The sequence below is a fragment of the Haliotis cracherodii genome, unplaced genomic scaffold (assembly GCF_022045235.1).
Source record: "Haliotis cracherodii isolate W230 unplaced genomic scaffold, xgHalCrac1.p SCAF_5, whole genome shotgun sequence".
Taxonomy (NCBI): domain Eukaryota; kingdom Metazoa; phylum Mollusca; class Gastropoda; order Lepetellida; family Haliotidae; genus Haliotis; species Haliotis cracherodii.
The window spans coordinates 6,232,056-6,258,937 of record NW_027266308.1 but is presented as its reverse complement, the minus strand read 5'-3'; the positions used below and the strand labels follow the sequence as shown (position 1 = coordinate 6,258,937).

Sequence of the window (26,882 nt, the reverse complement as noted above, 5' to 3'; positions counted from 1 at the left end):
AGCCCATGGGACTGACATCAGGTTACTGTTTCCTCTACTGCATAACAAAGCAATATTTAGCCCATGGGACTGACATCAGGTTACTGTTTCCTCTACTGCATAACAAAGCAATATTTAGCCCATGGGACTGACATCAGGTTACTGTTTCCTCTACTGCATAACAAAGCAATATTTAGCCCATGGGACTGACATCAGGTTACTGTTTCTACCCTCTTTACTTTCACTCGTTTTAGTAACAGCTCTAACATTTATGAGTCCCATGATGGGATTTGAACCACAGACCTTCACATCAGAGGCTGGACACCTTGTCCACATGGCCAAAGAAGACTCTGTCAGCAACCTGACAAGGTAAGGATGTCATCTGTGGGATGACTCCACGTCCTGCTACAGCAGCACTGCCAAGCCTTTATCATAAATCATAACTTCCCTGGATACAAAAGTATTACCCCACCCATCTCATCTGAGACCAGGACAAAACCAATGAGGTATGGTACTGGTACCTTTTCATCAGCCAAAGCCGAGACGAGGACGGAGGCTCGCTGGAGACGTAGAGCTGTTGTCTTCTTGCGTTCCTTCAGAGCCTCTCGCTGGTTGACACTGTCCTGGTACTGCTGCTGGATCATCTTCAGGTGGTCCTCGATCTGACACACACAACACATCACTCAGTTGATGCTGCTTTCAGCAATGTTTACATCAATGTGTGTCAGCTTCATATGGGATGAAAAACCAAAGTGATGCAGGTCTCAGACATTTACCACATTGGGGAAATCCACATGCACTGCTATGAGTGAGTGAGTGAGTTGGGTTTAACGCCACTTTTTTACAGTTTTCCAGTTATATCGCAGCGTGTCAGCTTAATGTGGGAGGAAAGCCAGAATGTGATGCAGGTCTCAGACGTTTACCACTTCGGTGAAACCCACGAACACGGGTATGATCCTGACAAACCTAGAAACATAATTTCGTCAAATTTGGGATTTAAACTCGTGATTATAGATTCCTGGCATGCCTAAGGGAAGTAACTCTGCCGGTGAATTGCTGTGCCATACACAACCGGGCCACCCATGCCTACACTTTCCCATCAAGCTACATACTCTACACTACCTGTGTACACGGTCATCAGAAGTAATCAGCTGGAATAAAATACCCAAACAAATAATGCTACATATATATATATATATATATATAAGTTTCGGGAGATTATCTGGAAATGGATTCTTGTGCACTGAACAAATTTATAGTTGCATTTCTGACCTTCTTGAGGCTAGCCTGTTTCTGAGCAAGGCCATCCTGAGCTAGCTTGAGAGCCTCCTTAGCCTCCTCCACCCTCTTCTGTTTCGGCTTCACCATCTGTAACACAATGATGATAAAATGAATCGCAAACAAAAATGAAGAACGAGGCATGACGTGACATAATTTCTAGAGATTCGAACAAATACTCGCAACTTGATGACGTCATGAATTGGACGATGCTATGTTGGAGAGAGTAGTGAGTTGTTCCCCTTAGTTCTGTTGTACCCTGTTGACAGTTAGAGATGTTATACATGGCACCATTTTCTGAAATGCTTCAAGAATTATGCCTGAGAATAAAAATATATACCGTATTCAACGTAATAAGCTCCTCGCTCTAATAAGCGCCCACGGTGATAATTGCTAACATATTGACTAGTGAACAATCCCAATTAGCACCCCTTCCAATTGATCAATGTACACAAGACTTATTTATTCACGTATAATATGCACTCGTGTGTTATATGCACCCTTAATTATAGGAAATGAAATTCTGGAAAAATATATCTGTCGTACATAAACATTTCAGGCTGTCAGCATAAACCACGAAATTTATGTTTCAACTCTGTTTTTTCTACCAAAATAATATTCCAATAAGAGCCCCTATTTCCAATTTTGAGAGCGCCCTGGGCGCTTATTACGTCAAATATGGTACTCATTTTTAATTGTTTAAATGTTTGTGAGAATATTCAGGAAATACCAACCTTAACCCCCCTTTTCATAACATGGACTTGTCTGACATTGCAGATATTGGTCTGTATTTAGGGAGTACTCATTATTTAAATACAAGTAAATATCTTTAAAGCTTGTAAATTTTGATAACTTCCTTTAAGAGGATGTAAATAATGTTGATATTGTCTCGTTGTATATTTTATAAATATATAACTATGTCCTACATAGCTGTTGATCACTTGTTTGATTAGGTACTAACACCTGTACTGACCCATGAAGATCCGGGATAGAGTAGGTCTTCAGCAACCCATGCTTGCCATAAAAAGGCGATTATGCTTGTCGTAAGAGGCGACTAACGGGATCAGGTGGTCAGGCTGGCTGACTTGGTTGATGCATGTCATCGTATCCCAATTGCATGGATTGATGTCAATCACTGGATTCTCTGGTCCAGACTCAATTATTTAGAGACTGCCATCATAAAGCTGATTATTGCTGAGTGCAGCGTTAAACAACAAACAAACAAACAAACTAACACCTGTACCAAAACAATGCATTGAAAGAAGAAAAGTTGCATTCTATAAGAGAACCCTGTCTTCAATAATAGGTTACATCATTGTTGTGTTACATGTTAGCATCCTCGTCATGAGTAGCATCATCAACAGTACACTGACCTTGTAAACCTCGTTGTAGTGCTCCAGTGCAAGCACCCACTCACATATAGAGCGGCAGGCTTTGGACACCTTGCCTATAGTGTCTGCGTTGAAGTCTGGCTTCTTGGAGTACTTCCTCAGCTTCGTGAACACCTGGAGCATAATAATAATAATAATAATAATAATAATAATAATAATAATAATGATAATGATGATGATGATGATGATGATGATGATGATGATAATAACAAAAACAATAATAATGATGATGATGATAATAATAATAATTATAATAATTATAATTATAATAACAATAATTATAACTATAATAATAAGTGCATTTATAATGCGCCAGATTCCATTCAACAAGTGGATGCTCATAGCGCTACACTATTATTACCTCAGTCAATGGATCAGTGACCACTCAATTTTCATTCTCTGCTCCCTGGGGAGCATACAACCCAAGCTGCCTGTGAGGCGCATCAGACACTGTATTACATAACTTTGACAAAGAACTGTCCAAATACCCACACCTTATCCAGAGGTGAGGTGAGGTGAGGTTAAATCGGGTTTAACATTGCGTCCAAGATTATTGCACTTATATAGTGACGTGTATGCACGTGTGTGTGTGGGGGGCTGCTTTTACTAGTGTGGACTGATGCCGATTTATAGCACAAGCTCATTGAGATACCATGTCGCAGTATAACATGAATACACCACTCAGACACAGTATACTGACTGAGCCGACCAGTCCTTGTTTTAGCCCCTTAATGCCGAGCGCCAGACAGGGTAACACAACAAGTACCATCTTGGCCGGGGATTAAACCCATGACCTTCCGCCCTCCCGTAGGACGCTCTACCACTAGACCATGGAGGCTGTCACATCCTATTCGGACTATCAGAGTCGATGTTAGACCATCTTTATTTTTTGTGTGTCTCATCTCCTGACTGTCCTAAATTTCCATCCCACTCAAAAAAATAGAAGCAAAGACAAAAGAGTGCTTAATGTTCACCCTTTTTGCCGGCTTAAATACATATCATCCGCAACATGAATTTGTTTCTGAAAATCTGAAGGTAATTCTGCCTATTCTTTTGTTTTCCTCATCTTTTATTTTAATGGTTAATTTTGCCATGTTACAGCTCTCGAACTCAGAACAGCAACTGATGCTCCTCAAATATAGCACAACACTGCACAACTTATAAGTTGTATTCTAAATCAAAGGCAGTTATTTTCTTAATTTTCACTCATTTTTCTCCCTACATGAATAAGGACATTTGCTATAACAAAAAGTGAGTATGATTAATGAGATTTGTATGTTTATTTTCTGGCAAGAAAATATATTTGCAACAGTGAAATAGAACACATGTTTCTATCAATTGATAACATGAAGTTCCAATACAGTTTACATCTTGGTGTTAACTTGTCTTACTTTATCCGGGAGACTGTTCTTGTCAAACTGAAGAAGTTTCTTCAGGAAGTTCGGATCTCCAAGCATCTGCTTGGCAGTTGACCAATCTGGTTTCTTCTGGAAGAGCACGCAGACTGCATTCATCACAGTCTCTACCAGCTGCGGGGGGCTTGAATACACCCTGGACAACAGAGCAGGGTTACAAACATATCATGACACTTTTCTGGGTAACAAATATATGACGGTCTCCACCACCAGCAGAGTTAAAAACATATCATGCTAATATTGCTCTTCTAATACCCCCATTCCACTAGTGCGACTAACGGGATCGGGTGGTCAGGCTTGCCGACTTGGTTGATGCATGTCATCGATCCCAATTGCGTTGATCGATGCGCATAATATCAATCACTGGATTGTCTTGTCCAGATTCGATTATTTACAGACCGCTGTCATACAGCTGGAATATTGCTGAGTGCGGCGTTAAACAACAAACCAACCAACCAACCATCTACCCGCTCTGAGGGAGCGCCACAGATCTCCCCATTTTTCGGCTATCTAGGGGCACTTACGATCAGATTGCGCTCCTGTTGCAATCCAATAGCGATTTATGCGATCCGATAGCGACTTGAAGACCCTTGCTCGTAACCAAACAACCCAAAATGTAGCGATCCCGCACATCAGTTCCCATTTTTTTGTGATCCAAGGCAATCAGGATGCAATCCAATGGCGCTCTATTTGCGCTCCGATGGCGATCATTGCGATCTTATGTTCTACTCCGATCCGAGAGTGCTCTAGGCGACCTATGGCAATCAATTAGCACTCAATTAGTGCTCTATGGGATCCTATAGCGATCCTTTAAAAACCTGTAGCGTTCTGAGATGCTCATCCTTTCTACGCTTGGCAGCAGAGTGGTAGGTCCTAGTCTTTTGTGTCGATCAGGGGGGCTCTAAGTTGATACGATAGGGCTCTGATTACGACCTTGGCGATCAAGTAGTGCTCTGATTACGACCTTGGCGATTAAGTAGCGTTCTGATGGAGATCTCGGCAATCAAGTAGCGATCTGACAGCATTGTGGGCAGAGCGCCACGGATCTTTGTGCAGTGAAGTCGACAGGTGGCGACCTTGACGATCATGGAGATCAGTTAGAGACAAGTATTTGTCACAAAGTGACGAAATGTCCCCCGCCTGTATATACACCATAGTACCAAATATGAAGACAATCCAGCGATTAGTTCTTGAGATATTGCCGCAACACCGTTTTCCAACTCCAAAAGCAGATTTGCCTGCTGTGACCTTGAAAATGAGGTCAAGGTCACCAAAACCGACTGGTGTCTGCGGAGTCTGTATATACACCATAGCTCCAAATATGAAAACAATCCAGTGTTTAGTTCTTGAGATATCGCGGCAACAAACAGGTGGGACGTACGGACGGACGTACGGACGGTCGTGAATACTATATCCCCCGATTCGCGCTTTCTCGCAGCGGGGGACAATGAGAGAGCAAACATTAACGCTTCTGGTGATCTTAGCGCTCAAATGGTGATCTATGGCGATTTGTAAGAGCGCCACAGAGTGCTGCTTGGTGGAATGGGGGTATTACATTTGCAGTCATGCAAATTCAGTTGTTCCAAGTTACGTTACCTGATTTCTGCTACTGACGCTTTGTCCAAAGTTTCCAGGGAGTTGATGGCTGCTTGGAGAGCTGGCAGAACGGAGGCAAGGTCTAGCTGACATTCCTGAAATCAAAAAAACATTTCTGGCTCTAAATTTGGCATGGAAAGATTAACCATTTTGCAAGTAATGGCATTTGCTTCCCATATTCGACAGGGGCACTCCACCTGCATCCTGAGGTACCTACATCAGCGTAGTCCTGTACAATCTGCGTCTCCTTCTTCATGATGCCCTCCTCCTCCTCCACGATCTGCTGCACCTGCTCCACGGCATCCTGGTCCTTCTCCAGCTGCTTCAGCAACACCTCCGTGTCCTGCGGTCAGGGTTTAGACAGAAGCATGAAAATCAACTCAGAATGCCGTCATACAGTGCTTTACTTAGACCAACAAATCTATTTTAACTGCTGGAACTTCTTCAAGAACTGGGTACAATGAATATATTATGTTCATCCGTCAGGATGCAATATTCTTGTTTTTGTAAGTCATTCTATACATTTGTGCATCCAGAATGCACGTATCTGCATCATGTAGAAACCTGCTCATATCAATGTATACCTCGAAAGTATGACAACAATTAATTTGCATGGTTTAGTGTGTCCATGTGGACCTGCTAACTAGAGGCTGTGGGGGGTTCACGGGTATATTTTAAAGTATTTTATTTGTTTGTCTGTTGTTTAACGTCACACTCAGCAATATTCCATCTATATGATGGCAGTCTGTAAATAATCGAGTCTGGTCTAGACTATCCAGTGATTGACATCATGAGCATCAATCCATGCAATACTGTGATACGATGACATGCATCAACCATGTCAGCAAGCCTGATCCTGTTAGTCGCCTTTTACAACAAGCATAGTCGCCTTTTACGGTGAGCATGGGTTGCTGAAGACCTATTCTAACACAGATTTTCATGGGTCTATTTGAAAATAACATACTGACCCAAATGACAGAAACAAATAAAAAACTCACACTTATACTAATAGTGAGTGAGTGAGTATGGTTTTACACCACTTTTAGCAACATTCAAGCAATATCACGGCGGGGGACACCAGATATGGGCTTCACACATTGTACCCATGTCGGGAATCGAACCCGGGTCTTCGGCGTGACGAGCGAACGCTTTAACCACTAGGCTACTCGACCGCCCCCTTATACTAATACCCACACTTACCCCTACTGAAGGTTAAATTCAAAATTCAATGCAATCAATTCTTCAGATGACATAAGTCAGAGACAAAACCAATAGCTTTCTTATTTCTGATATGATTTTCCTCCCTTATCCCCCTGTGGCTGCCTGCCACCAGACAGTATGTCCTCACCCTGGCCTTCTCCTCAATCTTTGGCCCCAGGGACACCAGCTCATCCTGCATCTCCCCGACCAGCGAGTTGGCCTCCGACAGCTTGAACAAGCCGATCTGGAGACGATCTCTGGCAAACAAAAAGACATTGTCAGGGATAACCAACCTGTTATTCATGAACTCCCTCTTGTTGTCTAAACAACCTGTTATTTATGAGTGACCACCTCAGTTGTTGAGTGGCAGAGCGTCCTCTCGGAGAGCGGAAGGTAAGGGGTTAGATCCCCGTCTGTGTCATACTAAAAGACTTTAAAAGATGGTACTTGTTGTTACCCTGCCTGGTGCTCGGCATTAAGGGGCTAAAACAAGGATTGGTCGGCTTGGAGTCAGTATACTGTCTCTGAGTGGGGTATTCATGTTAAACTGTGGCATGGTATCTCAGTGAGCTAGCACTAAACTTTGGTATCAGTCTGGACAAGTACAAGCAGCCACACACACACACACACATGTGCACACGTGCATGCACGTCGCTATATTAGTGTAATAATCTTGGAAAACCTAATTTCAACTCACATGTTATTCATGAACTCCCTCTTGTCTAACCAACATGTTGTTCATGAACTCCCTCTTGTCTAACCAACATGTTATTCATGAACTCCTTCTTGTCTAACCAACCTGTTGTTCATGAACTCCCTCTTGTCTAACTAACATGTTATTCATGAACTCCCTCTTGTCTAACCAACATGTTATTCATGAACTCCCTCTTGTCTAACCAACCTGTTGTTCATGAACTCCCTCTTGTCTAACCGACATGTTATTCATGAACTCCTTCTTGTCTAACCAACCTGTTGTTCATGAACTCCCTCTTGTCTAACTAACATGTTATTCATGAACTCCCTCTTGTCTAACCAACATGTTATTCATGAACTCCCTCTTGTCTAACCAACCTGTTGTTCATGAACTCCCTCTTGTCTAACCAACATGTTATTCATGAACTCCCTCTTGTCTAACCAACATGTTGTTCATGAACTCCCTCTTGTCTAACCAACATGTTATTCATGAACTCCTTCTTGTCTAACCAACCTGTTGTTCATGAACTCCCTCTTGTCTAACCAACCTGTTGTTCATGAACTCCCTCTTGTCTAACCAACATGTTATTCATGAACTCCCTCTTGTCTAACCAACCTGTTGTTCATGAACTCCCTCTTGTCTAACCAACCCGTTGTTCATGAACTCCCTCTTGTCTAACCAACATGTTATTCATGAACTCCTTGTCTAACCAACATGTTATTCATGAACTCCCTCTTGTCTAACCAACATGTTATTCATGAACTCCCTCTTGTCTAACCAACCTGTTGTTCATGAACTCCCTCTTGTCTAACCAACCTGTTGTTCATGAACTCCCTCTTGTCTAACTAACATGTTATTCATGAACTCCCTCTTGTCTTACCAACCTGTTGTTCATGAACTCCCTCTTGTTGTCCCTGAGCATCTTGGCGTAGAGCCTGATGAGCTCCATGTAGCTGCTGGGCGTGGAGTAGTAGTGGCGCCTCATCTCTCGCCAGTATTGCCCCGCCTTGTCCACGATGCTCTTGTGTATCTCCACACACGTCTGCGCCACTTGCTCCTGGAGAACCTGCAGACATCATGCTGAGTCACAGGTTCTTTCCATGGCCAAACCAGGATTTTACATATCAGTTTCATCAGCATGTTTTTACAGATTAAGCTGGGGGCACGTGTTTGCCCATTCGTCTAAGGCACTGCGATTCGCTGTGCAGAGTCGCATCCCTTAGGCACACCAGAAACCTATGAGTGAGTGAGTGAGTTTGGTTTTACGCCGCTTTTAGCAATATTCCAGCAATATCACGGCGGGGGACACCAGAAAATGGGCTTCACACAATGTGCCCATGTCGGGAATCGAACCCGGGTCTTCGGCGTGACGAGCGAACGCTTTAACCACTAGGCTACCCGACCGCCCCTCCAGAAACCTATGATTGTGGGTTCGAATCCTGGTTCGCCTTGATTATGTTTCTAGGTTTCTCAGCATCATACCCGTGCTCTTTGGTTTCACCAAAGTGGTAAACGTCTGAGACCTGCATCACTTCAAGCTTTCCTCCCACATTAAGCTGACACGCCGTGATATAACTGTAATACTGTTAAACTCACTCACTCACTCAGAAATGACAGGGTGAACATTTCCTCAACAATATAATGGTGTTGTCTGTACCATTTACATTTAAAACAGGCCAATTAACTTGGGTTTTCAAGATACAAAAATCAGATATACTGATGTGAATTTTTTACTTGGCGTTAAACCCAACTCACTCACTCACTACAGATTCAGCCATTCCAGGATCACATGCATCACTTTTGCAGCTTCATAAAGGCTGAACTGTTTCATAAAGAAGCAACATCTCGGAATAGACATTCCATAACTTGTATGTGAAGAAAAGATTTAGTAACAATATCTCAACTGAAGTTTGTAGAACTCGTCCTCACCTCGAGATCATACTTGGGGTTGGCTATGAACTCTGTGTCCTGGAAGAAGACCTGGGCCACACTGAGCATAGCTTCATCTGACCACTCATCATACCAGTCGATGGTGCAGCAGTTGATGAGGGCGGGGTTCATGCGGCACCGCTGGCGGAATATCCCCCCGGCCGGACTCATGGTGAGGACCACATGGAGGTTCCTCCTCACTCTGGAGATGAAGAACTGATACACAGCGGTGCGGGTGTCGGGGATGTCCGCCTCGGCTGCCGCCCCTTTCAGGTCCATGTTGATGCCATCCAGTTCCTCATTGTCAAACAGGTCCGGTACCTCGCCCGAGTTCAGGATGCAGTTGATGTCTTCTAGGAATGTTTCCTGGAAATGTATTTACGTCAGCTTAAGAAACATTTCTCATCTCCAGAATTTGTTTTTCTTGGTTCCAGGTTAGAGGAAGTGAAAAACGATATTTAAGAAAAAAAAAACAGTAGTGGGTTCTAGGGCTGGGACGGGTAACTCGTGTACTCGGGTCAGGTACTGTGTAGGACCCGGGTACCCACAGGACTACCCGGACCTGTGGATAGTTACGTGATATATTGTTTAATGACAAAAAATTATCTAGAACGCTACGGTTACACGACAAGTCACTAATGTTTGCATATCTTTTTGACTATGCACAGATTCCTTCTGACTTTATATGTATGAATAAAGATAAAACTTCAGTTAACTTCAGTTTATGCATGACGCGTATCTAAAAACGTTTTGCAGGGCTATGGTCAGACTATTCCCAGTCGGACAATGGTGCTTATCTATTGAGTCCTACAGCGGGTACCCGGGTAGGGTCAGGTAATAAGGGGGGGGTGGGGGGGTGTACCCAAGTTATAAATTTGGACTCCTCACAGCCCTAGTGGCTTCCTATGGGCTATCTTGTGTTTCAAAATTGTTTTCAATCTTGAATCTTCATTCAAAGTTCACGTTCAAGGAATATAGCATATATATTTAAAGATTGTTATACAGCTTGGTTACCAATCGGATATGTAGAAATGCACTGTAAATCCTGATCCATCCATAGTCCTGTAACTTGTAGAAAAACTGATAATAAACAATGCATGGATGGAGGGATATGTTAAGAGCAGCGGCCATTGTTAGTTTGTTTGTTTGTTGTTTGACACCGCAAACTTCATATTCCAGCTAAACGACGGTCTTTAATCCAGCTACCACCAGACAAACCAGTGATTGATGTTATGAACAACAATATACACCATCTGGGTATGATGATAAAACAACATACTGAGCAAGACCATTCCAAATATTAAGTCACCTCTTATGACAAGCACAGGTCGCTGGGCCTCTATTCAACCCGGATTAACAATGGGGTGGGAAACAAAAGTATCAGTCTCAGTCTCGCATGGATTACCTTGACAATGTCCGAGTCTGTCAGCAAGAAGGCTGTGTTGATGCCCTTCACGCCGCTCTTGAGGAACACCTTCTTGAGGTCATCCCGGAACTCAGGGATGCTGTATGTCTTGTGCAGAGAGAGGCGGAAGAGCTCACAGTTGGCGATGTGGCTGGCCAGATGGATGATGGTGGACTTCCCTGTCCCATCCAGACCCACCTGTAGGGGGAGACACAGACATGGTCAGGTGTTGGTGTGGAGGGTACTACAGAAACGTAACCAGGTACCTTTCTGTATACAGTAATATACCATGACAGGATCTGTTATACAAAAATGTACCTCATATGGCATTAAAGTGGCTACACCTCCAATACAGCCATGGATAATTTAACTACAGTTTGGCATACTGGAAGTCCATTGGCTCCAGTACAGTGACAAAGCTAGGGTACATTTCTGTAGTACCCTACACCTCAATGGCTTCTTCACAACAATAGGTGTTATCAAGACATGGAGTAAATAGAAAAAGGTAAACAATCCAGAAAGGACTTCTCACACCAATGCTTGTAGAACAGCTATTTGTGAATAGCATAACTGTTCAAAGACAATCCTTGAAACTGACGGCATGATACGTCTTGATGAGTCAAGTTTTTAATGTACTGTTTCCTTATCGGACACACTGTCCAAGAGGGTGTCCTAGAGGGTGTCCTAGAGGGTGTCCTAGACTCACCAGCAGGAGATGGCCTCCTGGTTGTCGGAACACTCTTGCAGCTCGGACTATATGTTCCACTGCATCTTTGAAGAACACAAGTTTGGAAGCCTACAAATAAAAAAGCTGTTGACATCAACAAATCTAATATGATACAAAAATACTGGTAACTTAAACATTTTATAGAAAATGCTATTAAGCTTCCTAAATAGTACTAAACTGACAGGTAAAAGTCCACTTTAAAAATAAAATTGCAAAAATTCAAAAACACAAGTTCAAACAAAATCAATGCAAAACACATGGTCCAAACACAACAATGCTTTAAGTAGAAAGTGATACTCATCCATGGCATGCTTTTTTGGTAGAAAATGCAAAAAAGTTAAAAACATGTGCTACATGGGCAGCCGTTAATACACATGTAATTAGGGTATATCAGTTATACAGATGGCATGTCAGACACTCACACTGATGGTAACTAAGCCCAATGAAGACCGGTACTTGCGTACTTTGCATCTCCGGCATCAATTCCTGAGAGTGACGAATGCCTTAGGGCTAATGATTAGTGGACAGACAGTGGCCAGGTGACTCAGGGCTCAAGGAATTAGGGCTTACAGACCTTACAGAGGAAAGTTATTAAGATTGATATGCCCAGACTGTACGTTGTTGAGCACTGTTATTAACAGCGCAAGATTGATATGCACAGACTGTACGTTGTTGAGCACAGTTATTAACAGCGCAAGATTGATATGCCCAGACTGTACGTTGTTGAGCACTGTTATTAACAGCGCAAGATTGATATGCACAGACTGTACGTTGTTGAGCACTGTTATTAACAGCGCAAGATTGATATGCACAGACTGTACGTTGTTGAGCACAGTTATTAACAGCGCAAGATTGATATGCCCAGATTGTAAATAGTTGGAGCAACATGATGGGCTAAGTGAGGATGGTCTTTTCTTTTTGTTCAGAGCCGATGGAAGACAGCTTGTTTACCTCAAAGGGAAGTATAAAGTGGAATAATAAGTTCATTAGGTTGTGCCGTATGGTGGAGGGGGTGTTATGGTGTGGGGAGGAATTTGTGGGCGGGAGAGAACACGATTGGTCATAATTAATGGAAATTTGACAGCTCAACTTTACATGGACGACATTCTTTGTCCAATTGTCCTACAACAGCTGCCACATGATGTCCTTTATCAGCATGACAACACCATACAGCCCAAATCATACAGAACTGCCTCGCAGACAACGTCAACGTGTTGCTGTGGCCTGCATGATCCCCAGACATGTCCCCAATAGAACACCTCTGGGATGTCATGGATCGTCGTGTTCGACAGTGACCACATCCTCCAGCCAACTGACAAGAACTGATCCAGGCCCTCTAAGAAGAATGGCGACATATCCCATATGACATCATCAGAAGACTGACTTTTTCTGAGCACCAGAGAGTTTTTGCGTGTCTTGTAGCAGGGGGTAGTCATACACGCTAATAATATGACATGTCAATGAACTTGAGTGACTTTAAAAGTGTGTGTCCTTTGTCCTTTGCGTTAAAAGCTTGTTTTTTAATCATTTAATTTCTTAAGTTCCTGCAGATGATGAAACTCACAGTGGGTTTTCATCTTCCTTTACTTTAAATACCCCATATTCAAAGTTAAAATATTCATGCATATGTGAATCACATCTTGAACAATTTGTTGAAAAGAATTATTATACAAAAAGGTTCCTCCGCCTCACATTTGTTTAAACATTGGATGGAAATCGAATAATGAATTTACTGTGGCCTAACATTGAGCAGAATGTTCCAGCAAGTAGTTGAATGCCAGATGTATCCCTGCTTCTATTGCATTGCCTATTTATACCTAAACAAACCTAAGACATGAACACAAAAGCCAGCGGGTTCACCTTGGTGTTGCCGGAGTTGAGAGTCATGTACTGCTCTTCAAGGACCCTGGTCAGCTTGGCCCGGTCAGTGAGAGGTTTGTACACTCGCTGGATCGTCCCATCATCCATGTCCGAGAAGTCTCCAAACAGGACACTCTCGGTCATCAGCTTCTCTGCTGTCCATGTCACCTACAGCAGGATTTAACACAGTCACTTGAGCAAACTCTTCAGCTTTCTATACATGAATCAAATATTATCACAGAAACCAGACCTGTTTTCGAAGTATCAGTAAACATGATTATATTCAGTTTTATTTTTTGTTTGTTGTTTAACGCAAAACTCTTAAACATTCCAGCTATATGACGGCGGTCTGTAAATAATTAAGTCTGGACCAGACAATCCAGTGATTGATATCATGAGCATTGATCCACTCCCAATTGGGATACGATGACGTGCATCAACCAAGTCAGTGAGCCTGACCACCCGATCGCATTAGTTGCCCATTACAACAAGCATAGTCACTTTTTACGGCAAGCATTGGTTTCTGAAGACCTATTCTAACCATTCTATTCAGTTTTTAGAAACCATTGCAATGACAGAAACTAAACTCAAAAATGATTTCACCTTTCACTCATAACATATACAGACACCTTATATAAGCGAAGCGCTCAATAACGAGGGAACACTGTACGTAACAACTTGTAATGTGTGTGAAAAGCCGTACGAAAATACACTATTTGAAGGGGGTGTGGCCTAAATGCAAATGTCCGATTGGGATTTTAAATTTTCAAGACCCCTGACTGAAACTCTACTAAGATCCCTTCAACACTGGGAAAACTTGCTTGACTTAGCAGCCTAGGTCTAACTTCTAACCCTGCATTGTAATTCAACAAGCAGCCTGCCAGTTATAATTCTACATCAGGGAAATTATTTTGGGCCATTTCTATACCCGAATGAAAAATGGTATTAGCTATAAATCGAAGAGTCATTGTAATATCCAAGCATCCATCTTGACACCAACCTTGAAGTAATCATGCATGTTGTCGGAGAGAATCTGGAAGAATACGAGGCGGTCATCGCTGCTGACCAGTCTGTCGTGGAACACCCTGGTGGCCTCGTGGGCCAGGAGCTGGGCACAGTTCTCCTTCCCCACGATCACCGACTCATGGGCCTGCAAAAGCCCCTGGATCACCTGCACAGACATAGGACAGCCTTAGACATTTAACTCTGGTCCAGAGGAATGTGTGAACCTTATTTGACTTGTCCTCAGAGTTTGTAGCTAGTTCTGCTTAAACAAGACAAACATGATTCACATGTCTACATTTTCTGTCAGTTTTATTCAGTTCTGAATCATTGACAACTGGTTCAGAATAATAATCCTCAAACTGCAATTGTTGTCTGGCATCACTGAATTTTTACACCTCCTCAGCAGGGCATGGGTGGCCCAGTCGCCGCGATTCGCTGTGCAGAGTTGCGTCCATTGGACACGCAAGAAACCTATGATTGTTTTGCCCCGATTATGTTTCTAGGTTTGTCAGCACCATACCCGTGCTCGTTGGTTTCAATGAACTGGTAAACGTCTCAGACCTGCATCACTTCAGACTTCCCTCCCACATTAAGCTGACACGCCGCAATATAACTAGAATATTGTTAAAAGCGGCGTTCAACCCAACTCACTCACTCACATGTCCTCAGCACAAGCTGGTAGTTTTAGGTGAGCAGACGAGTGTGAACTTCAAAGGCTGGAGGAGGAGACAGCGAGTCCATGTTGTTTTACGCCTCATACGGCAACAGTTGTGGAACCAGGGGATGGGGACAGTCGGGATGGTGGTTCATAAGTTGTGACCACTCCCACCTTTTCAGGCCTAAAAGTTGCGGCTATGCGACAATGTGACCTAAATTTCAATTTCAGTGACACAAAATAAGTCACAGCTGATCATGGAAACCACGTCTGCTAATAATTGTACTTGCGAATAATTCCTCCTAAAATCGACAATGAACCGAAATACATTATTTATGTAATTAGTAATTTTATTTTATTTGACAATGCTCATTGGATGAGCAAGGATATACCAATGTAATCTAGTAACATAAATTGCTTCATTGTTTGTGTCACAAATAACAAAAATCAAGTACAGTTTCCACTAATATAAAATTCCAAGACTAGTATGACTTTTCCATATAATAGTTATTTGATTCAAGATAATTTCAAACGCTTTTTGCTACCTACAATATTGGCTTGACTTCTTGATTCTACCACTGGCTACATGGAAAAAAATACTTGTAGCCATATGGCAAAAAAATAAACTTTGAGGCCTGCTTTTGAAAAGCATGTATGGACCCCCAATGACATGAACAAAATAATACACTCGTAATTGAAACACAGACAGATCCTTCCCAGACAATTACATACTCAACCCTTGATCTGCCTCTACGTAATATGCCAGCTCTATCTGGGCAGGCAGTTACTGTCTGATCAAGTGACCAGCTTTTGGGTAGAAGGGAACACAGCCAGCCAGGTTACTGGGTTCTCATGACAAGCATGGGGCTCTGGAGTTATTCGCACAAGTATTCACAAAACACACACGTAATGAACATATGAACGCTCGTAATGCATGAGTCATAGTAAAACTGACATGGTTCCCACTTTTTTTCTTCCGGAAAATTCCCTGACATTTCCCTGATATTTCCAGAGAACTTAGAACTTTTCCAGACTGCATTACACGGCCTCCATTATAACAACTGGGAGTGGTGTTTTAACTTTATTATATAAACAGCTTTAAAATAGACCAATGGAAACGTCTTTTTTAGATATTTCTGTACAAAATGTGTTATGTGTGGTTTAAGGAAAACTAAGTCACCAAGTAATTATCCTCCCCTTAAGGCCATCCATCTGCCACCATTTAAAGAGTTCAAAGTACAAATTAACTCCATCAATCATTGCCTAATCAAAACAAGTATTACAATTTTTGAAAATGGACTTCAGGACTATGATCTCACAACTTTAGAAACATGAACATAAACTAATTAGTAACATTATAATAAAGTAAATACCATCACTACTTTCAGTGCAACATTCATGCACAGCATTTCACAAACTAACCATTCAAATATACATCCGCACTTTCAAAAGGTCACCAGGGAAAAGATAATTATAACCAACAACTGAAGTCACCCTAAGTTTTTCCAATGATTTATCTAACACTGATACACTTTTCATTAACAAAGAGCTTTATAGAATCCTAATTGCATTATTTTTTTTGTTCTTGAACAGTAGAGCTTTATGAGATTTGAAATTTTACATTCAAATTGATTTCTGAAATTCAAATGGTAAACTAATACCAAGGCAATGTAATATTTTACTCAAAATATTTTAAATTTAGAATTTAGTTAGCTCTGGAGGTAAGGAGCGCAAATCCCTATCAGCCACATTGACCCTGACCTTTATATAGTAAAATTTGACAAATACCTCTTTTTCAAACGAATAAACTCCATTGCTTAAATTTGAGTGGCTGCCACAACCATTAAATAATAGAGAGTATGAGTTCCAAGAGCAAAAAATCCCTGATAAATCCCTGATTTTGAAGTTTTTAGTGAATTCCCTGATATTTCCCTGACTGGAAATTTTTCCAACACATTTCCAGGTTTTCCAGTGGCAGTGGGAACCATGACTGACATGAGTATTGTCAAATCTCCATGAAAAGGGGCTAATTTTTCAAATTGCAACTGCTAATTAGCTAGCTCATGGTGAAATGAAATTCATCAAATTTGAAGCTAAATCAAAAGTATTCTTCTTGCTGGCTCACTTGAATCTCAAAGGACACACCTTATACCTCTGTGAGGTAAGGTGAGGTGAAATTGGGTTTAACGTGGCGTCCAAGATTATTGCACTTATATACCGACATGCATGCATGTGTGTGTGTGGCTGATTGTACTAGTCCGGACTAATGCCGATTTATAGTGCTAGCTCACTGAGATACCATGACGCAGTTGAACATGAATACCCCACTCAGACACAGCATACTGACTCCGAGCTGACCAGTCCTTGTTTTAGCCCCTAAATGCCAAGCGAGACAGGTAAACAACAAAATACATTCTTTTAACGTCTTTTGGTATGATGCTCTCGGGGATTGAACCCCGGACCTTCCGCTCTCCGGGCGGACGCTCTCCCACTAGACCACGGAGGCTGTCAATATCTCTGTGAGAGCCTTATGGATTATAATAAACTCACTTCTATCCCTGTAATCTATACACAACTGAAGAATGAGAAAGATAATATACATACGATAAAATCCTGTTTATCTGAGTTGAAATGTTCCTAGTGATTTCACCCGGATTAAAATTATAGATAAAAAAATCATGGTTATGAATAATATACATTTAAAGGTTCCCAGCAGTAATTGTCGAGAAGGTGGATATCCAGAAAAACAGGATCCGAGGTTTCAAAGTATGATGTATGAACAATCAATCAGTGCACAATATTTTACTTGCGATAACTAAAATGAAAAGAAACTAAAAGACTTATTGTGCATCATCAGAAGTAGACAGTGAAAACCTTGACACTTAATACCAAAGCTTGTAGTGTACCTTGGAGAGATCTCGGATATTGAACGTGTAGTGCGACTTGGTGGGCGTCGGCAGCATGCTGCTACACATGCGGTAGTAGACAGCGATGCTGGCCGATACAAGCGGAAACAAGCAGTCCGTGACCTCTGGCATGAACTCTCCGTCCTGGAGGAAGCGGCCGAGCTGGACCTGGTAGATGTGTTGCAGTGACCGTGTGGACGGCGTCGGCAGTGCCAGGATGCTACAGACAGATACACAGTGCAGTGTGACGTGCAGTGGGAAAAAACATGCCTTGACTAGCCCAACTAAAACTACGGATGCATCGTAATAGTCCATTGCCCAATGGCAGTAAAAGATAAAATGACACCAGTTAGTTTGTTTGTTTGTTTGTTGTTTAACGCCACACTCAGCAATATTCCAGCTATATGACGGCGGTCTTTAAATAATCGAGTCTGGACTAGACAATCCAGTGATTGACATCACGAGCATCGATCCACGCAATTGGGATCGATGACATGCATCAACTAAGTTAGCCAGCCTGAGCTACCGATCTCGTTAGTCGCCTTTTACGACAAGCAGTCGCCTTTTATGACAAGCATGGGTTGCTGATGACCTATTCTACCCCGGATCTTCACAGGTCCATACCAGTTAGCTTTGATGCAGTGCCACACTGCTGATAGCATCGAAAGATGTAATAAGAGGAAAGAAATATTGCAAATCATTATGTTTTCCATTCATTTTCCTTGACAGAACACCCTTGCATGTAGACCAACTGTGATCAAACTAGATGCATTGCCATCTTCCATGGATCAATGACAAGGGAAAATATCAATAGTTCAATTTCAATGTTGTATTTCACTATCCATAGCATCAATAGTTTAATAAAATAAAAAATACTGTTAAACACTATGTTTGAAGCGTCATGTTGGTATCCATGTATAAATAATTGAAATGGTTAGTTACAGTCCTAGGCACTCTCGTCTCACCAAACATGATTTCTTTAAACATGCTCCCAGCTATACACACACTTCAATCTCATTAAAATCAGATCTTAGTTCTCGCTACCGCTAAACAAAGATCTGAGGACATTCCGTTCCGGGATCACATCAGAATTACCTTTCGTTCGACCAATCAAAGCGTCGCTTACCAGATCATGAAAGTGAAAGTCGGAATGTGATTTCTAATCATGTAACCTTGAAATCTTTAACACGGGGTATTCCGAACGATAGTTACGGGCTTAACGACTGAATCCATACAATATAGACTGTCTATTAGCCATTCCAGAATGTTCTTTTGTTCTGGTTTCAAATTTTTAATCGAGAATTTGTCAAAATATGTTTCGAAGAGTAGTTGCCAATCTGAAATTAGTGCCGTAAAGCATGCGAAAGCTGCCATCTGATTGGTTAATGTCGACTTCTTGTCAGTCATTCCATTGGTCGGTCAAAGTTTGCGCAAGGTCGGTCTGATGTGACCCTTAATATGGGGTGTCCTCAGATCTTTGTTTATCGGTAGTGAGAACTAAGACCTGATTTTAACGAGATTGGCATACACCTGCAATGTGTAGTGAATTCCTGGAAATCAAAATTTCCTCACAACAATCATCACATTATTCATGCAGACAACATTGAAGACAAACATTGCAAATGAAGCAGAGGTGATAAAAGGACGTCACTAATACCTAGCTGTGTACATGTGTGTGCCAGTGAACACCTACCAGAAGTGTTTGAGTAGACGCGGACTGGTTGGGTTCCTACCACCCCCCGGGGGACCACATGCTGCCACCAGCGTCACATCGAGGATGTCCTGAAACAAAGCATACCTTACACTTGTTTGTTTCCTGTTAAACGCCACAGTCAGCAATATACCAGCTGTATCATGACATCCAATAAATAAATAAATAAACAGTCTTTTGTTTAGTTTGTTTGTTTATTTGTTTTTTAACCCTGAATTCAGCAATATTCCAGCTATATGACAGCAGTCTGTAAATAATCAAGTCTGGACCAGACAATCCAGTGACTGATGTCATGATCATCGATCCTATAGTGAGTGAGTTGGGTTTAACACGCTTTAAACAGTATTCCAGTTATATCACAGCGTGTCAGCTTAATGTGGGAGGAAAGCCCTAAGTGATGCAGGTCTCAGACGTTTACCACTTCGGTGAAACCCACGAGCAGGGGCAAGGTGCTGACAAACCTAGAAACATAATGGTGTCCGAACCGGGATTCGAACCCACAATCATAGGTTTCTGGCGTGTCGGGACGCAACTCTGCACAGCGAATCGCGGCGCCTTAGACGACTGGGTCATCCGTGACCCCAGTACTTCCTATAGCTAGCATACCTTGGTATATCACACAGCATACCTTCCACGTGAGTTTCTTGGTGTCATAGAATCCCCCACACTCCAGGAACTGGCGGAGCAGCTCCAGGGGAGGCTGGGCTCCGTACTCCTCCGGCGCCGGCATGTTCAGATCATCCACGAACACAATCACCTGGTCAAAACATAAATATCACTCTTATAAATCTGCCGCAGATTAAGTTTAATTATGTCATAATGAGTTCCAAAGAATTAGTTAAAGCCCTACCTGCATCTGTATAAACAAAATGAACATGCTTAGCCTTTAATTAAGTTAACTATAAGAGCTTCATTTTCATGAATAATAACTATAACTATTATTACTATTAAAAAATTCAGATTTTGTACATTTTTATTTTTTTTTTATTTTTTTTTTTTAGGCATTTTCCCCGTTTCTTTTGTTATCATATTTTCAAAGCAAAGCATCTGCCACATCAGTGTCATGTATACTTTCATTTTTACTGTTATGTATTTATGTGTATTTAGTTTCTAAGGCTAATACGGTCAGGTGTCATATAAGCCTATATGTCTTTACATGAAAAGGAATGTACAAAGCAGGACTCTTTAATAAATTCTTCTTCATCATTCTGCTCTTGGATCATGCTTTTATATCTCATTCAGCTAAATAAAAAACAGTAGACTTTTTTCATATTCAACTTCATTGGGCATGAAGTTGGGCGGTTGGATTATTGTGAAAAATAATACTTATATCGTTTGTTGTTTTATGCTGCATTAAGCAATATTCCAGCTATATGATGGCAGCCTGTAAATAATCAAGTCTGGACAAGCCAATCTAGTGATCGATATTGTGAGCAACGACCACCACCATCCGGGTATGATGACAAGCATTCTGCCAAGTGACGGAGCCTGACCACCCAATCCCCGCTTACGACCAGGGCCGCGTTCCTCAAAGCAGTCTTAGTGCTACGATGATCGTTAGCCTATGTTAAAGAAGGGACTTACGATCACCTTCGTGCTAACATCGCTTTGAGGAACGAGGCCCAGCATAGAATGCTAGGGACCTATGATTCTAACCCGGAATCATCACTGAATTACATTGTTTACAGTGCAGCATGTTTAGTATTTCTACAGTAACATGGATATGTGTTTTCTGAGAAGCCTTGTTCTCTTTGAAAGAGGATTGCAGTTGCCAGAGACTACACACACTGCATTTGATCAGATATAGAAACTTTATTATTGTACGATTTTTGTAGTTTGTTTTCTATCTTTTTCCCTGATTCATCAAAAAAGGGACTCTCAAAAAGAAAAACAAGTTTAAACTTTTTTTATTTTATTTCATGATTATGGCTTTTGGCTCCGTTGACTCCTGAAACCCCCAAATTTTGCCTAATTATAAGGACCGCCGCCGTGGTCTAGTGGTAGAAAGTCTGCCTGGAGAGTGGAAGGTCCAGGGTTCGATCCCCGGACGCATCATACCAAAAGATGTTAAAAGATGGTACCTGTTGTTAACCTGTCTGGTGCTTGGCATTAAGGGGCTAAAACAAGGACTGGGACGCTCTGAGTCAGTATACTGTGTCTGAGTGGGGTATTCATGTTAAACTGCAGCATAGTATCTCAGTGGGCTAGCACTATAAATCAGCATCAGTCCGGACTAGTACAAGCAGCCACACACACAAACACACACACTTGCATGCACGTCGCTATAAAAGTGCAATAATCTTGGACACGACGTTAAACCCAATTTCACCTCACCCCATCTAATTGTAAACAAACCTTCCTTCCTTTGGGTGCTCCCATGGATTCTCTCCCCTTCTTGATGAGCTTGTGCATGATCTGTGCCTGCAGTCTGGCTGAGCTGGTCTGAGCACTGAACTGCACTGTAGTGCTGAGGATACCAGTGCTTATCTTGGGCTTGGTAGTTCCCAGCAAGGCATCCATACTCTTGCCATCATCATCGTCACCGAACTTGGTCAGCGCGCTGATGTTCTCCAGCAGTGAGGTGTTCTTCTCCGAGTAGTTGAAAACACTTCCGAGGATGGTGCCATTCTTGAACGAGGTGCCGCCATCTTTCTCCAGGCGTTTTAACATGTAGTCTATGATGGCTGACTTCCCCACACCAGAATCACCTTTGGGGTGGAAATAGAAATATACTAATACACATGTATTCATTATTCTTGCGTCTCCAATGGTTGGAGGATAGTTTTCATGTTTCATCTTGGAAGCAACTTTTCTTTCGTTTTATCCTAAAAAGTCAAAGCAGATCATTTGTCTAAGATGGTAATGAATATTCTTTTTTGGATCTTTCAGTTTTGACATGAAAGAGATACAAGGATGATTTTCAACTTAACCAAAACTTGTTCTCCGTCTTTTAATGCATGTTAATTAATAAACTCCCACTAGGTCAATCAGAAGTTGCCCTGAGTCCAAAATCACATTCGGTTTGTCCAGCAGGACCTCCCCCCCCGCCCATATTACAACCGGTTTAATGCATGTGACTACTGTAATTTTTTAAATTAACGCAAGCGTGAATTAAATGTGAAAATTGTGAGTGGTCTTTGAGCGCATTAAATAACTTCACATTTATGTCTCCAAAATGACTATCAACAATAAGACGGCCTCACTGCACACTTTGGATAGCGGAAATACCAACTTGACTAATAACACAAACACGGTTTATTGAGCAGCAGTTGTAACAAGTTTATAACAATGTCATTGAAAGAAAAGGAATTACACAATAGGCATCTGGTGAGTTATCACTGCTGGGGTCAAGAGTTCTACCTACTCATGTCAAGCTTGCTGACACCTCCGCGTACCAGTGAAATGGTGTTGGTTCAGTTATGTTAGTGCCTTTTAGCTTCGAGTCAACAAAGTAAACATATAAACTGTGTGTTGTTTCTAGGAAAACACTGTTTATTGTTTTAAGGGAAGTGCTCTTCTCAGTGCTAATAAGCAGTGCTATTTCCTGTTTGATTGGATAAAGGAACGGTTGAAGAAAGGTAATGATATGTATCATTCCACTGAGGATGGGGTGGGGGGAGTCGCATTGATTCTGGCTAGGGGTCAGTAGTCGTATTAATTTGGAGTCGCATTAATTTCCAGATTTACAGTATCACATGACTCACAGAAACCGATGGCAGTCATTAATCTACTATGAATGTTAAAATGTTTCTGTTAGTTGGTCTTCAAATTAAAAAGTATGCCTAATTTCAATTAATCAGAAAATAACCTTAAAAATACTAGTTTCTGATTGGTTAAGGATCAGGCAATTATTTTCCTTGCAGCTCGCTTACACGGGGATAGACATTTCATGCATCCCCCTGAGAAAATAACAAAAGCATCATTGAGTTTCTGACCTGAATTCGTGTTCAGGAGAATGCATTGGGTAAAGGGAAGTAACTCAGTTCGTTTGTGTCATCTGCTACAAGTTTTGCTAACTCTAAAACTGCAGATATATATTCCGGCCCTGTATGAATGAATGTCACTAAGATGAATTGGTGCCAACTGTATGGTGTGATGCACCAGTGCACATCAGATACCCCTCGAGATCAGTTGACAACTCATAAGGCTTAAAAAAATAACATAATAGCTTCTCAGGCAATGGCTTTTGAAAATACAGTGCGGGCGGGCTGGTAATTTCTTTATTTTTTTTATGTTTTGTTGTTGTTCAAACTAAATAAACAGATGTGAAACAAAACAGTTATCCGAAAATGCCTCCCTACATAAATATATTCCTTGATGATTAAAGAACTGGAATACAGTATTTGACTACCGTTGGACTCAATATACAAGGATTTTTGGTGTGTTTTTTTTAAAATGAAAATAAAAATGAAACATGTCGCGAACTTTATGATGATGCGGGCAGGGTCTGAGAACCAAGACAAGAGGACAAAGTGATGCAGGTTTTATATGTTACCACTTCTGTGAAACCATAAGCACAGGAATGGTGCTGACATCTAGATCCATTAAGTCACCTAGTATGACAGGCACAGGCTGCTGGGGACATATTCTAACCAAAGATTCCCCATGTGGCACCCTACCTGTGAGCAATACAGGATGCTTGTTGGTCAGAAGGAGGCCGGTCAAGAAGGAGAAGCGGACAATGTCCACTGTGGACACAATCTCGGCCTCCTTTGGCTCATGTGACTTCTTGTGGTCAGTTTGAATTCCCATGGTCTCTCCGATGGTGATGACTGCACCCTTCTCTATGAGTGAGCGGGTTGAAGGGATGAGTGCGTCCCATGCCACAAAGTTCCCTGACTCCATGTCGAGGAAATAGCTGAACACACTTCTGTTTCCTGCAGGAAGTCGTACACCTGCAAAAGGGGAAATGTAACAACTTGGTTTGTTGTTTAACGCAGCACTCAGAAATATTCCAGTTATATGACAGCGGTCTGTAAATGATCGAGTCTAGACCAGACAATACAGTGATTAATATCATGAGCATCGATCCACGCAATTGGGATCGATGACATGCATCCAGTCAGCAAGCTGAAGACCTATTCTACCCCGGATCTTCATGGGTCTGATATGTAACAAGGACAGAAGTAGTTTAATATCTTTCATCATAGATCCAGGTCAGAATGAAGAGATCTGATTGGTCCACATGTTCTTGATAAAATACTGTGTAACCCGCCTTAGAGGGGAATAAATTTCTCAGTGGGGCAATAAATCTCTTATACCCCACCATGAGCAATACAGGCTGCACGTGGATTTCTAAGAGGTAGAATAAATCCCTTATACCCCGCTTCAAAGCAAAATTTTGAATTTGTGTTAATTCAAATCTTTTTATAATGTCACATTTAAAACATGTCGGTAAGATAAATTCGTTGTATCAGGATCACTCGGGGTACATGGGGTTTTGTGCGTCTTGCGTTTGGTTTTATACCACATGCCACTTATAATGCCACATGAAACAACATGGAACAACATGAAACCTTATTAATTATGCCAAAAGAACTACAGACACCATATTTGGCAAATTAAACACCCTGCTCCAATAAACGACCCTTGACCAACCGGTAATCTTTAGTTAAAAATAAATTGTACTTAAGTTCACGTTACAGATCATGTTGAAATGGACAGCTTCATGCTTGGCCATAAAAGACGCAAAATTTGGAAATCAATGCCATGATATGGCAAGTGGTCACGGACCCGATCCGCAAGGCGTTCACAGCCTCACCTATCTTAACTCTAAAGTTTATCATCGGCTAACATATGTTGTAGCTGTGTGAATGCTTTGTGATTATCAGCTCTTGGATAACTGCCATGACATCACAAGAAACAGAAATATGGAATACTCTCCTAAATGCACAAACTGACACAAGAAAATGTCACTTCAACAAGATGCTGCTTCTATTTTTGCGCATACTAATCTCAAAGTGAAAACACCAACATGCTTATATCTCAAAAGTTTTGATGTGGTTTGGTTTAGTAACCTAAATGTCTATTTCATCTCATTTCTTAACTGCTTCAGAATCAGAGCTCCAGATAAGCCGCGTATCTGCGTAAAATACACATCAGAAATGCAGAAATATGCAGTAAAAAAAAATCCAAGAGTATCAAATTCGCAACGAACATTACAGTTACGCTACAAAAATAAAACTATTGCGTATCATCAAAATATTGTGAAGAAACCCTGCGTATTCAATTAGCAAATCCGCAACTTATTTTGAAATTATAAACGGACATTCCGTCAACCTTGCAAAACTCCACGATGCCATCACACTTTTTTGTGGAAGTATCGTGGTATTTTTGAGTCCTATAAAGCTCTCGAACCCACACGACACCAGTTTGCAGGGACTAGATGAATAATAGTGTTTTAAATATTTAACTAAATACCCACATGTGTAAAAACTAGAGGGTAACAGAAATTTGAATACCCAGATAGAATTACTGATCCCCAATGATTTTAAAATACATGGGTAAAATACCCACAACACCAAAAGCTTATCTGGAGCTCTGAGAATGTTCCTCAGGAAAACAGACTCACCAAGAGGAGGTTCAATCTCAAACAGTTCCCTCATGAAGTTGTCAAACTCGTTACAGATGTTGATGTCCTTGTCCACCTTGTCTGAGCCACGCCTGTTGACGGTGTCGTCCTCATCGCTGTCCTCCTGTCTCCGCAGCGTGCCGCCCACCCCCCAGGTGAAGCAGAAGACAAACAACTTCCCCAGGAGGTTGAACAGCTGACCGGGACTCTTCTGCAGGTAGAACTGCTTGGAACTGGAATCACAGATGTGTGACAATCATCATCATCATCATCATCATCATCATCATCATCATCATCATCATCATCATCATCATTATCAATTATCATCATCAATTATCATCATCAATTATCATCAATCATCATCATCAATCATCATCATCAATTATCATCATCAATCATCATCATCAATCACCATCATCAATCATCATTAAACATCGTCATCAATCATCATCATCATCATCATCATCATCATCAATCACACGTGAATACACAAAGCCTTGATGAATAGGTTCCAGCAAGAGGGAAGCAAGAGAGTACGCAGACCATGGCCTATCAGCCGT

The 26,882-nt window shown here is 41.6% G+C and overlaps 1 protein-coding gene across 1 annotated transcript in view; it reads right to left on the bottom strand.

The window, feature by feature from the left end:
* LOC139443113 (dynein axonemal heavy chain 6-like) overlaps positions 1-26,882 on the bottom strand; it is a 143,365-nt gene that overhangs the window by 29,410 nt on the left and 87,073 nt on the right. Inside the window, exons 47-65 of the mRNA XM_071224057.1 lie at positions 26,323-26,555; positions 24,371-24,646; positions 22,107-22,459; positions 20,380-20,508; positions 19,734-19,822; positions 18,041-18,260; positions 14,475-14,645; positions 13,475-13,642; positions 11,594-11,683; positions 10,888-11,085; positions 9,483-9,848; positions 8,438-8,619; positions 7,008-7,116; positions 5,877-6,002; positions 5,660-5,754; positions 4,040-4,199; positions 2,631-2,762; positions 1,252-1,347; positions 501-641 (exon numbers count right to left, since the gene is read on the bottom strand). Of these exons, the coding sequence (XP_071080158.1) occupies positions 501-641; positions 1,252-1,347; positions 2,631-2,762; positions 4,040-4,199; positions 5,660-5,754; positions 5,877-6,002; positions 7,008-7,116; positions 8,438-8,619; positions 9,483-9,848; positions 10,888-11,085; positions 11,594-11,683; positions 13,475-13,642; positions 14,475-14,645; positions 18,041-18,260; positions 19,734-19,822; positions 20,380-20,508; positions 22,107-22,459; positions 24,371-24,646; positions 26,323-26,555 (3,334 nt within the window). The remainder of the gene's footprint in view (positions 1-500; positions 642-1,251; positions 1,348-2,630; positions 2,763-4,039; positions 4,200-5,659; positions 5,755-5,876; positions 6,003-7,007; positions 7,117-8,437; positions 8,620-9,482; positions 9,849-10,887; positions 11,086-11,593; positions 11,684-13,474; positions 13,643-14,474; positions 14,646-18,040; positions 18,261-19,733; positions 19,823-20,379; positions 20,509-22,106; positions 22,460-24,370; positions 24,647-26,322; positions 26,556-26,882) is intronic.